The following is a 15,713-nucleotide window of genomic DNA, read 5'->3' as shown; positions in this document are numbered from 1 at the left end:
TAAATTAATATATGCATATGTGCTTGGAGCAGTGCCTGGCATAGAATGAGAACTCTGTGTGTGTCTGTCTATGTGTGTAGGTGTGTGTGTGTGTGTGTGTGTGTGTCTGTGTCTGTGTCTGTGTATATAGGTGTGTGGATATGTGTAAGGGTGTGTGTGTGTGTGTGTGTGTCTGTGTCTCTGTGTGTGTGTGTCTGTGTAGGTGTGTGTGTGTCTCTGTGTATGTAGGTGTGTGGATATGTGTAGGGGTGTGTGTGTATGTGTATGTGTCTTTGTGTGTGTGTCTCTGTATGTAGGTGTGTGGATATGTGTAAGGGTGTGTCTGTGTGTGTATCTGTGTCTCTGTGTGTGTGTCTGTGTCTGTGTGTGTCTCTGTGTGTAGGTGTGTGTGTATCTGTGTATGTAGGTGTGTGGATATGTGTGTGTCTGTGTGTGTAGGTGTGTGGATATGTGTAAGGGTGTGTGTGTGTAGGTATGTGTGTGTATATGTAGGTGTATGGATATGTGTAGGGGTGTGTGTGTGTGTGTGTGTGTGTGTGTGTGTATGTAGGTGTGTGGATATGTGTAGGGGTGTGTGTGTTTGTGTATGTAGGTATATGGATATGTGTAGGGGTGTGTGTGTGTGTGTGTCTGTGTGTGTATGTAGGTGTGTGGATATGTGTAGGGGTGTGTGTGTCTGTGTGTGTGTAGGTGTAGACACTGACCATTTTCCTCCGTGTTGTCAGGTATATGGTAGTACATGCAGACCCTGTGGCACCAGTGGAGCACTTGCCATGCTTCTAATAACACTGTCACTACAGTGACAGCAGCACTTTGCTCCCAGCTTTATCTGTGGCCCTGGCCAGTTTATAAGTTCTCAATTGTAATTGGAGCCAATGAGGCAGCAATTATGAAAGTGTCCCTTAGTTGAGGCACACCTGTGAGGGGGCCATGGAAATGTGACTCTGCCTAAAAGGCAGGGTCAGGGAGAGGCAGTAGCCAGAGGGACTTGGCTGTTATTCCTGGCTCTGCTCCTCACCAGTTAGCCCATGTTGGTTCCAGTCATCGTGCCTGCCATACGAGGGACATTTTAGATGATACTTAACAGTCACCTTGGGATTGCCCCTCACTAGTTCCTAAGTGTGGCTGGCACCTCCCAAGCCATAGCCCCATCCACTCTTCCCTCTCATGTACAGATGCAATAGCACCACAAGTGTGGAGTTCAATGTGGCAGCCTCCAGCACTGAGCAGCCCCTAGTGGAGGGTCTATGCTGTGCCGGAGGATGGAAGAGAAGGCAAGGGGACAAAGGTTTCCTTGTTCTTGACCTTCTAACCCAGTTAGGAAGCCAACATCTAAACCCACAAGAAGTTGTGTAACAGTCTAAAGTGAGCTTCTGTTGGTTTGCATGTGGGCCTCTGGGGTCAGAACTAGAACATGGGACCCTGAAAAGATTTTCTATTGTTACAGCAGATGGATGACAGAGGCTGCCTTTGTCTAGTCACGTACCATGTGGACACGCTGCCTGGGTCCTGCCCATCTCTTACTAGCTGTTCCTTATCTCAATCCTTGAGATAACAGAATGAGTTACGATTTTTTCAGGCCTAAGGAAGCTGCCATCTGCCGAGGATCATTTAGAAAGAGGCAGGACTATGGCTATAGCGTATATTCTTGTCATATGTGCATGAGGGGCTCCTTTGGACAGTAGCTAATGGTGCCGTTAGCTACTTCCCTTTCCCTCAGCTGGCTGGAGGGTCAGTGACTCAGGGTCACCTAGGAAGAGTTCAGTACCTTGGATTGCTTCTGACCCAGCTGGTGCCATGTGCTGATGAAACACAGGCTAACAGAAGCCAAGGGACTCAACGCTGCTTATATCCCAGTCCCAGAACAGCAGACTCAGTACAGGGTGGCCATGTGGTCAACCTCAGGATGACTGCAAATCTCAGCCACAAGGCCAGTCCCCCCATGGAGACGGTCATACCTCCCATTGTTTATTTAGGTCGTAGGGACTGAGCTTTGCTCTTTCTGCTGAAGGACGAACTCAATTTAATGCATTCGTCTGGTAGAAGGCACTCCTCCTATCCCCACTGTGGATAGAAAACCCAAGCCCTGCCATTCCACTGCCCAGTATCAGAGTCCTTACAAGTGACAGGTAGTGTTTTACCTCAAGGTTTGGTGCATGCTGAGTTTTAGAAATGTGTTTATTGGCAGAGCGTGCTGGTACACGCCTATACTCTCAGTGCCTGTGAGGTGGAGGCAGAAGAATCAGGAGTTCGAAGTTTAGTGATATGAGGTTGTCTCAAGTCAAACGAATAAACAAAATAAGGTGCTTCAGAGTGTGTTTTCTGCCAGACATGGTGGCACACACCTGTAATCCCAACACTTAGGGGACTGAAGGAGGAGACCCCCCAAAATAAGCAAACAACCCCAAGAAACGTTTTCTAGTTGTAAAGAGAGCATTTGTACCCATTACTCAGTTTCTCAGCTGCTGGTCTATTGACATCTTGAACTGCGTAGTTCTTTGTAGTTGGGACCTGTCCAGGATGTTCGGTGGTCTGTTTGGTCTATACCTGCTCAATACAGCAGTACCCCCAAACATTCCCTAATGTAAGGACCAAATATGCCTCCAGAGACTGCCATAGAGTTGTTGGGAGATGTCACCCTACTTAGGCACTACTGTGCTTTTTTTTTTTTCTTAAAAAGGGTAGTATTTTTATCTTTATGTGTGTGTGTACATGTGAGGGCAGTGCTCACAACCTAAAAATGGACATTCGATTCCCTGGAGTTGGAGTTGCTAGTAATTGTGAGCCTCCTGACATGGCTGCTACTATAAACTGTGATCAGGTTCTGTGCAAGCCTGCTCTTACCTGCTGAACCACTTCGCCAGCTCCAGGGCTGCTTCTTAGGGTATTGTTTCAGCAGCCCCGAGAGGCTGGGGTCACGAAAGCTGGTTCTGTTTGTGAGTGTGGATGACAAAGCCCCAAGGGTCTGCTTTCCGAGCCTGGGGATGGGTTCCCAGCACTAGAGGACTTTGTCCTGTGGGCTCCTGCCTGTCTCTGCGTTCCTAGTTTATGTAGGGATTCTATATGCTGACTGGTATCTGTGTCACCCATGTGGGGCTGTAGTTATGAAGCCCGGCTTCCTTTGACTTTATGGAATAAGCCGTGTCTCTGTGGATGGTATCTGCATCCCCAGACTGAGGCCTCCGTACCTTCTGAATGAACTCCAGCCTCCGGTCTGCTTCCCAACCCTGTTTGTGAACCTCTCCAATGATCTGTAGTAACCAGCCATCACAAGGACCATTGGAGTCATTCGTCATTCAGTCAGCAAGTACTAATCAGGTACTTGCTGTGTACCAGGAATCCAAAAACATTGCAGAAACCACAATAAGTTAGACAGGCCAGGCAGATACAGCACATGCCTCATGGACTGAGCTCACACATATGCCTGGGTATGTGCACGTGTGTGTGCAGAAATGGTGCAAACAAGGCACAAGGTATTACAAGAAAAAGAACGCAGCTCCAGTTACAGTAAGGACCAGGGGGAAATAAGACGTAGCCTGTGATAATAGTGAACTGGCTGGCTTTTGTGTGTCATAGAGGAAGAAGCCTCAGTTGAGGAAATGCTTCCATGAGATCCAGCTGTACGGCATTTTCTCCATTAGTGATCAATGGGAGAGGGCTTAGCCCATTCTGTGTGATGCCATCCTGCACTGGTAGTCCTGGGATCTATAAGTAAGCAGGCAGAGTGAGCCGTGGGACGCAAGCCTTTCTCCGGTGATGGATTATGATCTGGAAGTGTAAGCCAAGTAGAAACCCTTTCCTCCCTCACTTGTTTTTTGGTTATGGTGTTTTGTCAATGCAGTAGAAACCCTGACTAAAGGCCCATCCAAACAGGAAGAGCCTTTGAGGACAAGTGACATTTGTGAGGTCCCTTTTCCGATGACTGTGACTTCACCATCTAGTGCCATTTTCCTCTTTGCAAGCTATCCAAGGTGAACAGCCCTCACCCCACCCCCACTCACCTGTGGCAGGTATTGGTGACATGAGAGGGTGCACACTTGCTGGCAGAGCAATTCTCACCTCTGAGCTTGCCTGGGCCAAAACATGTGGCCCTGGGTCTATTGTCTACACCGCAGCATGCGAGGTTAGAGCGTCTGGCAATAAGACCTCCTGCTCTCGTATGTCTGAGGCCTGTTGAAAACTAGAAATCTGGAAGGCTGCATGTGTAGGTGCGGAACCCAGTATCCCCTCCCAAGTGATGCCTGCCCTTCCCAGAGTTTACCAGTGGCACTGCACACAGAAGGGAGCCCTCAAGACCTGCTTTTCTCTGCAAGTTCCAGGGTTCTGCTTAGGGGTTCCATCTACAAACCAACAAAGCACCGGAGAAGAGGGGAAGGAACCTGTGGCTACCAGGAGTCCCTGCCTGCTCCCAGGAACTCAGTCAGAGGCAATCCTGCAGGCTGCCCTGTCATGTTTATGCCTATAACTGACCAGTTCTTCATGGATGGGCCTTTAGACAGTTCTGATCTCATTTTAGAAACAAGCTGCAGGTGACTGTCCCCGTATGCATATGGGGGGTCTGTAGGATAAATCCCATGGTAGAGACATGAACTCTGCACGTTTTTCATTTTCTCCCCATGAAGGTTATACCACCTTCGTCCCCACCGTCAGGGTCCATCTCCTAATTAGTACATTTTGGCCTGGAGCTACCCTCTGTGAAGGGTGCCAGGATCCCAGCAGTGTCCTGGGAAGGGCTGTGTTGGCTGATCTAATAATGGGGCTGTCCTGGACCACCTTGCCCCTGACTATCTATGCTGAGCACCATACATGGCCCATCTCTTCTGCATCCTGTGTTGTCAGGTTCTGACGTCTTGTCCTCAGGTATAAACAGGGCTGAGGAACAGGGAGGACTCCAGTGGATTCTCTTGTCCTTTCTATCAGCTCTCCCAAATCACAAAGATGGAATCAGTGTAAATGGTCAAGGGTCCAAGGGCCCCTCCCCGAGTCTCTCATGAACGTGTAGTCCAGTCCGTGTGCCCCAAGGCCAGCACTATATCACACTTACTACCAAAGCTTGTATGTTTCTTGCTTATTCCCCAAGTCAGGGGATTTATTATATCCACACTCCTTAGCTGGTCTGTCTCCAGGACCTCGCCTGAACTTTCCTTTGAGACCCACCCATGTCCAGCCCAGCTGCCTGGTTCCCAGGTAATCTCAGTGCCCTTCCCCAAGGCCTCTGCCTGAAATGGTCTTTTTCCTCTTGACTTGTGCCTCTGACTCTTCAGCGTCAGTGGGCTCAGAAACCCCCTCCCTACATTCCCTTATGGCCAGACTTGTGTCCCCCTCCCCCAAATCCCCTGAGTCAGTAATGCCCTACCCCACAGTCATCCCTGCTGCCATTTAGACGATCTTTATCTCCGTGATGGTAGATGGGAAGTGGTGGTGGTTCTGTAGCTTAATAGGCAAGAGGCCAGCCCCTCTTCCTAGGGGCTGGCCTCTTGTACTCCTGGAGGCTTTGGGCTGAGGGCTCAGACATGAGAGATCTCTCTGGAATACAAATGAGGGCTGGTTAAGACTCCAGTGTCTGCTGGCAGGAAGCTCAACTCTCCAGAGAAGCCTTTTCAGAGAGTGAGACAGGAAGCTGTGGCTGAAGCTCTCTCTGCACACATCAGAACAGCCCAGAGCATGTGGAGACTCAAGAAAGACAGCCCCTGGGTATCGCCTTGCCTGCCACTGATGGAGCGGGGTTGTGTGATAGGGTGGAATAGGGGTAAGAGGTGTGTGTTGAGGGGAGTGATGGCTGTGCTTTCTGCTCCAACCTGGGTAGGTTCATGCCTAACTGGCCCACAGCAAGGGACCTATAGTCACATGCTCTGTGCTTCCAGGGCAGCAAGGTCACAGCCTTAAGAATCTGTAGGCCTCAGATCTGACTCAACATAGGTGCCTCGGGAACCTTTTCTGATTCGTTCTGCACATTACAACCTGGGTACCTAGGACTTAAAAGCCAGCATAGTTGATGAAAATAAGTCTTTTCAAACTCTTCATTGTGTGGCTAGGACAACTGAGAAACCACTAACCTACGTGACTTGAAGAAATTCACAAGAGCCAGTGCCAGCTCAATGTCTTTAGCCCGCTTTCTTAACTCTGTTTTTCTCTCTCCTGATGGTGCCTCTAGGTCTTTGTCTAGACTGGGGCTGGGCTGAAAGGTATGATCTGCAAGTGATTGGAAGGTGGACTGTTAACACAGGTTACATACAGATCATCTCTGCCTTTGATACCATGAATAGGGTCGTAGCTCCTGGCGTATTCTGTATGCTACCATAATCACCTCTTGGCTCCTGAAACCCTTACTCCAAAATTTAGTTGTGTGCGTCCCAAGGTTCTGTCCTGCACTAGGCCCACGGCCAGCTATGTCTTCTAACTGTGCTCTTCTCTAAGCTGTGATGAATAGGCAGGTGACAGGAAAGCTTTGCCTGGGGATGTTGGCCTTGGTCTTGGTTGATGCCAAGTCTACAACAGTGGGTTGACTTCATAGCTTCTTCATTGGTCTACTGGAGGGTCCACTATTCATCCTCCCCCAAAGCATTTTGTACTTGGCCTAATAACATCATCATGACGTGGTCTTGACATCCTGGGTCCAGGTTTCCCTTTTTGCAGAACTGAGCTGTCCCTTTGCAGCAGAGGTTCCGGGGACCACCGGACCCATCATCTTCCTTCCGTGTGGTCCCCTTATTTCTCAGTAGGTTTCCACTCCTGCTTGGCCCAGCTCTGTGTTAGTCCCGTGCCTCAGAGTCCTGTACAGGCGCCTTGCTCTGTGCCATGTGAATCTCCCTCATAACCACTTCTCTGGACTGTCATTCACTGATGGAATCTCCCAAGGGGGACTGTCATTCACTGATGGAATCTCCCAAGGGCATCTGTCTTTATAGTCGTCATCCAGGGCTGGGAACCTTGACATAGTTACTGCTTCCTTCCTGAGAAGACAGGCTGGACTAAGGGGCCTTCCCTTGCCTCTGTCTAGTTCTGGATCCACAAGACTCCCACACTGGAGAGAAAGATGCAGCCTCCCAGTGCCTCCTCTGCATGCATTATCTCTGGCTGAAGCTGCCATGTGGAATATACTCTGTACAGCTATTAGGCTGCAGGCCCTGGCCCCATTGCAGCACATGAGGAAGGTTTCCTAGGAATGGACTAGGTGGCTCTGGCCCAGATGCAGCTGAGCCGTCCTTCTTGGAGCCAAATTTTCTTGTGCCATTTTTCTTTGCCTGGTATCAGAGCCAGGGCTCCATATGGCTCATCTCGCACTGAGGTACTCCTGTCCAAGAGACTATCAACAGGCCCTCCTTGGTAGGCTGGATGTGCGAGAAGCGTGTCTGGACCTGGTATAGTCAGTGCGTGAGTAGTAATTCACCCTAGGGGTGAGTCCAGGTCCATCACGGGGCCAAAGCGTTGGTGATGAGAAGACTCCTGGCTCTCACCCAGCATGGAGGGGTGCTGCCTAAGAAGGCCAGGCTTTGTGACTGTCACAGGAACTCAGAGGAGGAAGGTGGCACTGAGAAGACCCCCAGGGGTAATCTTCAACAGCTGTATAGAAGTCAGGTCAGCTCTGTTTGGGAGTCAATCCTGCCATTCCTCTGGTAGGCGGGTGCTACTGAACACACACCTCCTGAGTCCCAGGAGCCCATGGTTAGAACCAAGGGTTTCCCTTGGGCTCGACCTGCAGGTTCAAGATGCCCAGTGCGTCCACTTTTAGAGCCAGATGATGTTCTGGATCCTAGCTCCTGCTAAACTTCACGTACATATTGATACCATCTACAGTCGATATCTCTGGGAGTGCATTCATTTAGATTGTGCTCACATGGAAAACTGGGACCTCTCGGGACTGCTCCACAGTGCCTGGCTGATGCTTTTGAGGGTTTTCAAGGGACAGAGTGAGCCCAGAAACTTGAATCCCATGTTGCAGAATGCCAAACATTCTTTTTCTCCGTGTTCTACCTGCCCCTTACGTGTCGACCGTCCCTGGACTTCACAGCAGCTCCCTGGGGTCGCTTTATCCAGAGCTTAGGTCACACGTGACTGCAGACTCGACTCCAGACGTGGACGATGTGACACAATGTCCTACTTTTCCTTCTCTGGCTGTGTTAAACACCACAACTAACAGCAATTTGAGGAGAACAGGCTTCTGTACACAGTCACCATCCATCGTCAAGGGAAACCAAGGCGGGACCCCGAAGGTAGAAGCTGAAGTGGCATCCATGCCGCTCACTGGCTTTCTCAGACATTCCAGGCCCACCTGCTCAAGGATGGCACCCTTCACCTGGATGGGCCCTCTTACATCGATTAGTAGTTGGGGCATGGTGTTGCTTCCTCAGGCCAGTCAGTAGGAGCAATTCCTCACTGAGAATTCCCTCTTCCCAAGTATGTCTAACTTTGTGTCAGGTTGACCAAAACTAACTAAAACACACAGGCAAGGTCTGAATTTGGAGCTTTCGGTGAGAGAGCAAAACCCACTTCCCTGCCAGGGGACCGCAGAGATGTAATATAGCCAGTGTGCCCCGTCTTCTCATTAGTCTCCGATTGCAGTGGGGAACAGTCCACCCCCACCCCATAGTGCGTGTGTTATCAGTGCCTCTAATGGCATCACCCTGTAGGTCTGGATCAGCTTGTACTTGACTGGGCACCTGGTTGGCCTCTGTCTCATCCCCTCTGACAGTGGAACTTACTGTCTGTTTCTGCATGAAGGCCAGATTCCCCATTCCCTTCAGGAGCTCGCGCTGGTCCCTCTCAGCAGGTCAGCTCTCTGAGGGAACGTGTGTTTACTGCCTGCCGGGGAGACGGTTTATGTCTTTCTTCCAGCAATTTGTCTGGCAATTCTAAGAAACTTGTGGAAAATGCATGCAACCCTCCATTACAGTAGACGGGCTGAAAAGCTTGGAGAAGAACGGCTGTGATCACAGGGAAGCTGGTAAAGGCCTCTGCCCCTTTGCCTCTCCTGTCTCCGGAGAGATTGGTATGCCCAGGCAGAGAGTCTTCTGTGTGTCTGCTGCTTTCATCCCAGGCCCAAAGCTGGTCGGCGCCTGCTTGTCAGATTGTTTCCTTCTTTAGTTTCACATGGCTTCTTTCCCTTGTAATTTTGGCTTAAATTCCTGCTTTGGTGATACTGGACTCTCTTTAAAGCTCTTTGTCCTGGTGCAGGAACATGGGGCCAGCATCAGCTCTGCTGGGGCAGAGGGAAGAACTGTATGCCCAGGTTTAAGTGGCTTCAGTTGCTGGGGAGAGCAAGTTATCCCTGGGTAGTGAGCGTCTTGGATGGTAAGTGTATACAGCCTCGCTGTCACCTGCAGTGCTACCAGCAAACAGTTGTCCTTCTCTCTCCAGAGAAGCCCCATATGGCTTTAAAACTCCCCCCCCCCCCAGGTTTCTCCAGCTAATAGACTCCTGGAATGTAAGGCCCTTTATACAAGAACCTGCAGGGTCATCTGCAGTAAGTCTTGAGAGACCTCAAGAAGCCTAGTGGTTGGCTGTCTTGGTCCCTGTCACACGCTCTTGCTGACACACCAGGCTGCTTCTAGAAGCAGTGGAGTGGAATGGGGCTTGAGGGACTGGGATTGCAGAGCTGACCAGGACCAGTTGGGAACCACCCACTCACTGGTGTGTCTGCTGCACCTGCAAGACATCCCAGCACGGGCCTCAGGCGTTGGTAGAGTCATGCTTTGTAAGTGTGTGTCAGCAGGTTGGGAGGGAGGGGAAGCTGGTGAATAGTGGGCTTGTGTGTCGGCATGCTTCATTGCCGGAAAGGCCAGCAGGGATGCTTGCCCATGGGAGAAGCAGGGCTCAGGAACAGCTCTTGGGTAAGCTGAAATGATGGCAGTGGGCACAACTGTGGCGCCTAATGGCCGTTCTTCATAGATCCGCATAATAGCTGTGTAAGCAGCCAGTGGGGCAGCGGGATTCTCAGGAGTGAGCAGGTAATTGGAGTCTACTAGGGTTGGTGCCAGCATAGAGGCCTCCCAAGGTGGCAACCAGCCACATCCAAGGGAGAGGGAGAGATTGAAACATTCAGGGGAGAGGATAGAAAGGCGGTCCTGTGGGAGTTCACAGGGAGGACAGTTTCAGATAGAGTGGGTATGAATCTGGCTTTTGCCTCAAATGCTCTCAAAGTGATACTAGGGACAAAAATAGATTCTCTTAAAAAACATTTCAATGGCTCTTTCTTTGTGTTGATAAAGCTTACTAGAGAGGCAGCATTGTGGTGTTTTCCCCTCTGACCTTTGCTGACCTCAGCCTGGCTGTAGACCAGGGTGGGGCTGGGTCAGAGGCAGCAGTGGGTATAGTGAACTTGTATGATAGTCTGCCAGAGCTCTCTTGACCGTATGCCTGGTAGCTTGACAGCAGATTTGCGCTATCGTAGCTTGGGGTCGGTCTGAGATTTGTAAATCAAGATATTAGCAGGCCTGTTTCCACCTGGAGGCCAAGGATCTAGCCCACACCCACCCATACCCACTGTAACTGAATCCTAACTTGATAATGGCTAAAATCAATCCCCTTTCCCGAATAAATCTGAATTCACGGGTGCTGGAGGGTTAGGGCTTGATGTGTTTGGAGAATTCGGTTCACCCCACCACAGTGGGGAAAGACCTACCTCAAGCCCAGACCGTTTGTGGTAACTCTCCGTTGTCTTCAGCATCTTGTAGTTGTACCCTCCAAATCATAAATTTGAAAAGCCAGAGAAGAGTCTCATTTCCATATGCCAGCAAGTTGCTGTGACTCACCAAGTTGCCTAGGGCTCCTGGAGTCACAACAGAGTGGCTTTTTTTTGGTCTTTTGGTGGGTATGTATATGCATGTGTACATGTTTGTGTCTCTGTACATATGGGTGTGTGCCCATGCATGTATGTGTGCATGTGTGGGGCTAGAGGACCCTCAAATGCTATCCCTTTAAAACCGTTCTCCTTGTTTTTCAAGAAGTTCTTACCTGCCTGCAATTTGCCAAGCTAGGGTAGGTTGCGTGACCAGCAAGTCCTAGGCATCTGCTTGTCTCCTCTCCCGTGGTGTTGGAATTACAAGTGTGCTTGACTGTGCCCCACCTTTACCTGTGGCCCGGGGATTAAACCTGGGTCCTCATGCTTGTATAGCAGACTCTGTACTGGCTGAGGCATCTCCCTAGCCCCTCTGACCTTTCAATCTATAGAGTTGTCTTATAGCAACCTGTCTCCTATGTGAGTTACTGTTCCTTCCCAGGATGGTGTCAGACTCCTCAAAGGCTACCCCCACCCCCAGTTTCCCTTGGGATTCTGTATCGCCCATCAGGAAGAGAAGTTCTTCTGACTGACACATCTCTGACAAGGCTAAGCCCAGTGGCATGGCCATAGTACGTGGCACAATTCTGTTCTTCACACACATTCGGTTTTTCTTCCCCCCACCCCCGAGCCCTGTAGACAGGGTTTCTACATAGTCCTACCTGTTCTGGAATTTGCTCTGTAGACAAGACTGGCTCCAAGAGATCCCCCGGCCTCTGCCTCCCAAATGTTGGGATTAGAGGCATGCCCCGTGCCGCCCAGCTTATTGCATGTTCTTATGAATTTTCTGTGAACCACGCATCAATCATTTCGTTCCAGTCTTCCTTGCCCTGCCGTGAAGCCCTTGCCCATTGGTGCAGGAAGCTGGACTGGCACACTGAGCAGATGGATCAGCCCTGTGTTCAGGCGGGGCTTTTACCTACCCAGGGGGTGAATGGCCTCGCCAGAACCTGACTGCTCTTCTGTTCTGAGCTCAGCTCAGGCCTTAGGCATACCTCTGCTTAATTTCCCACTGTGGCTACTCACAGATACCTGGTCTCTGCTTCTTCCCTCATGAGCTTCTCTATAGGAACTCTCATAGAGAGTTCTCTGACCCCTTTGTCCCAGCATCCCAGCAAGAACCCTGAGCCTGCCTCTGATTTGGCACGTGTCCACTTGGCCCTTTATTAGTGTAACCAAAGTCCTGTAGTGGGGAAAGGACAAGAGAGGGACAGATGCTTGAGGGATTCTGGGTATACAGTCTTATCAATGCTCTTGTCACAGCATAGCCCCCTCTAACCACAAGCCGGCTTTTCTTTCAGGAGTACATCGATGCTCACCCTGAGACCATCGTCTTGGATCCCCTCCCCGCCATCAGGACCCTGTTAGACCGTTCCAAGTCCTATGAACTTATCCGAAAGATCGAGGCCTACATGAAAGGTATGGACAAAAGCCCAGCCTTCTGACGGGCTGTGGTCACAGGTTGTCACTGTTGAAGGAAGGGCAAGGAGTCTTGTCTCGTTAGGCACTTTACACAGGGAAGAGTTGAGTTATAGGGGCGACCATCCTAGGCATGGAAGGACCTGTGTTCTCCTTTGCAATTCGGGTTAAGAGATATAAGCCAGAGGATGCTTTGAGGAGAGCTGTTCTGGCTGCTGCTGCTGCTGCTAAGGGTTTTGCTGTGCTGAACCCCGTGGGGAGATGAGGTGTCCTGATAACGCTGTGGTTAGGGAGCAGAAGTGTGTGTGCGGAATTGCTCATGTGAAGTAGAGTTATATAACAGGGCAAAGGAGACAATAGGAAATCAGGGGCCTTTAGTCAAATGCAGAGAGAAATCAGGGGCTTTTAATCAAATACAGAGAGATGCACAGGCTGCCTCTAGACATGATGGCGTACATGCTGGCTCTCATCCAGAGAAGTTGCCTCTATCCCACCTCATCAGCCCCAGAGAAGCATAGACTGCCTCTTCAAGGTGTGTGTTTCTGTGAGACGTACATTTGAGAAAGATTCTGTGAGCAGTAGCTGCCTCCTCTTCTCTGCCTCCATGTTCCCTGCTGAACCTTTTATTTTCCTTTTAAACAACAGTTTTTTCTTTGCCTTGGTGCAGGGGCTACTGAGTGATTTTCCCCTTGCCTACCTATCCTGTAGACTATATTTGTGGCCTAAGCTGCCTTGAACTCTAACCTAGATGCCCTTTGCCATGCTGGCGGAATCCATAAGCACATTTTGGTAGACAGGACCAGAGCTAGTCCTGAAAGAGGGGATAGAGAGATGGGAGTGTCCGTTTATTGGGTAAGCACCATGTGCTTGGCCCTAAGCCTCTTATGGTTTGTCTTTCAGCACTGTTTGCTGGGCACAGCGATCCTGTCCATTTCACAGATGAGGCTCAGAGCTGGTATTAATCAGCATTTTGTTATCATAATGAGATACCTGAGCTCAGCTGTGTGTATAAAAGGAAGGTTTAATTACCTCGTAGTTCTGAAGGCTAGAGTCCAAACAGTACAGTGCAGAGCTGTCCCTTGACTGCATTCCCTCATGGTGGGTGACGCTGGAAGGAGAACAGATGAAAACAAGCAAATGGTCACATCTCAGATGGTGACCTGTGGGCAATGAAACTTGCCTCCTTTATAATAACAGCTCCCTTGCCTTGTGAAAACTACCAGGGACTCTCAGTGGCATTAGGAATCACACACACACACACCCTCCACCGCTTAAATGATTCAGTCATTTACACTATAGCCTTAGGAACCTCCAACCACACAGACCTTTGGAGGACGGACGGACAGACAGACACACACACTATATTCAAACCACAGTAGAGTTCTAAGAAGTAGCCAGCACTGTGGTGTCCCAGAGGCCCTCCAGTTCTGGAGCTTCAGCTCCCTGCCTCTAAGCTTTCCTTTTAAAACCATGACCATGGGTGGACTGTACATCCAGGGTCCCACCTGGAGCATTGGCGAGTCTTCCATTCTCTCGAAGGAATAGACAGCTCTTCCCGGGGAAGAGCTGGGCTAGGCTTGTCATAGAGGGGCCTAGGGGCTTTGTTCCTGTTGCCTGATCTTACCAGTTATCATGAGCTCTCAGGGCGACGCCTTCTTACATATGTGTGGGAGGGTACAAAATGGCAGGTAGCCAGCAACCTTCTTCCTTGGGTCAGAATGGCTTGATTTGCTTTCAGAGATGGGTCCAAAACTCTGGATGAGAAAAGGGTATTTTTTTGAACACTGATGGCATAAAGAGCAAGTAGCATTGAATATGAGAGAGGGGCCATCTGGTGAAAGAGGATGGCAGGTCCACACTTCATTTGATGTTGTAGGCCTGCCTGTGAGAAGTGACAGCCTTGGGTGTGGGTCTGTGAAAGGTGCCACCATGTAAACAGTGGAGGCAGACAGGTCGAGGCTGGATTGGAATCTGGCTCCAGCTGCCTGTGTGATCTTGGACTTGTTACCTAATTCTACCTGGGTATATGGAAGACGCAGGTAATGTGGCTCACCCTCACCAGTTAGGATAAAGGGGATCTCATTTGTAGAGACATGGGACAGGGTTTGGCCTACTGGGTCCCCCGAAATAGAAGCTTACAGCTGTTCTTGCTATAGCTGCAGGGCCCAGGCAGCATCTTTATTAGGTCTCTGAGCTTGCTGAAGATGTAGGAGCGGGATAGCAGGGCTCTTACACGCATTTCAGGGGCAGCTCAGGCCTGGTGTGAGCATGCAACTCATGATCAAGGAGCAGGGCGGTGGCAGTGCATTGGCCTCAGCCCGCACAGGAGTTAGGGAACCCGCTAGCTGCCAGTGATTTCAGACAATCAGGTCCTACAAGGCAGTGAAGACTAAGGTGCGTGGAACTTGTTCCAGAGAGGACCCAGTGGTTAGTCAGCTAACAGGTTTCCAAACCCCGGGTGGACCCTGCTATTCCTGGGCATAGAAGAGTGCTACCTGGGACATTCCCTATTGTGCCCACAGGACGGTGTTCTGTTTTTTTGAGCCTTTACGGCATCTAAGGGGCATGGGGACTTCTGATTTGTAGTTCCTTTGGTTTCTCTTGCATCCATTGCTAATGTCCCCCATCTTAGATGAAAGGGGGTGGTCTCAAGCCTCTGTGTGACATGCTAGAAGGACCAGCAGTGGGTTCATCTGCCAAGAACTGCTCTGAGGCTGGCCAGGAAGCCCAATCTCTGTTTTACTGCCGCGGTGGTTCTCAACCTGTGGGTCACGACCCCTTTGGGGGTTGGCCGACCCTTTCACAGGAGTCTTCTAAGATCATCAGTAAACACAGGTATCTATATTATGATTCATAACAGCAGCAAACGTTATGAAGTAGCAACACAAATTTTATGATGGGGGGGGGGGATCGCCACAGCGTGAGGAGCTGTATTAAAAGGTGGCAGCATTAGGAGGGTTGAGAACCACTATGCTACAGCTGCCCCACAGCTTTTCTGGGATGGTGGTGACACAAGGTGACTCAGAGTCAGAGGAAATGTAGGAGGGCTCCCTGCCTGCTGGTTGCCTTTGGCAAATGACCTGCCTGGGTGGACAGATGGGATAGGCAAGGACTTGGAGAATGTCAGGCCCGAGAGTAAGGTGGGGGCTTGGGTTTTGTTTGCAGACAATGTTTCTGTGCTTGAGCAAGTGAGTTGAGATTCTCACTTGTCAGATCAGGATAGATGTGGCTGGAAGCAGCCTTGAACAGCCTTGAACCAGTGTCCTGTGAGGAGAACCTAGCTTCTGGATCTTTTGACAGTGGCTGGCACCAGCTCGGGCTCTGGATGGAGGCTGGGGACAGGCTACTGGAGGGAAGGTGCCAGGCAGAAGCCATTCTGCTGGATCCATAGCCACAGTCTCCAGGCCTTGCCTGCCAGGGCTTACACGAACCACGGACTGTTCCCTAAAGCAGGATTGGTTCTGGGCTGGCAGGAAGTGTTGAGGGGAGGGGGGAGCCTCTGAATGCTGCACCCTGA

At 50.4% G+C, this 15,713-nt stretch overlaps 1 protein-coding gene across 2 annotated transcripts in view; it reads left to right on the top strand.

Annotated features, from left to right (window-relative positions):
• Itpk1 (inositol-tetrakisphosphate 1-kinase) overlaps positions 1 to 15,713 on the top strand; it is a 137,649-nt gene that overhangs the window by 85,175 nt on the left and 36,761 nt on the right. For both annotated transcript variants that reach the window (XM_029484710.2, XM_021179444.3), the window contains exon 4: positions 12,079 to 12,196. In XM_029484710.2, coding sequence (XP_029340570.1) covers positions 12,079 to 12,196 — 118 coding nt within the window. The remainder of the gene's footprint in view (positions 1 to 12,078; positions 12,197 to 15,713) is intronic.

This window comes from Mus caroli, unplaced genomic scaffold (genome assembly GCF_978045245.1).
Source record: "Mus caroli unplaced genomic scaffold, Mus_caroli_1 scaffold_14, whole genome shotgun sequence".
NCBI classification, from domain to species: domain Eukaryota; kingdom Metazoa; phylum Chordata; class Mammalia; order Rodentia; family Muridae; genus Mus; species Mus caroli.
Note: the sequence above shows the minus strand (reverse complement) of the source record. Positions and strands in the feature narration are given on the sequence as shown.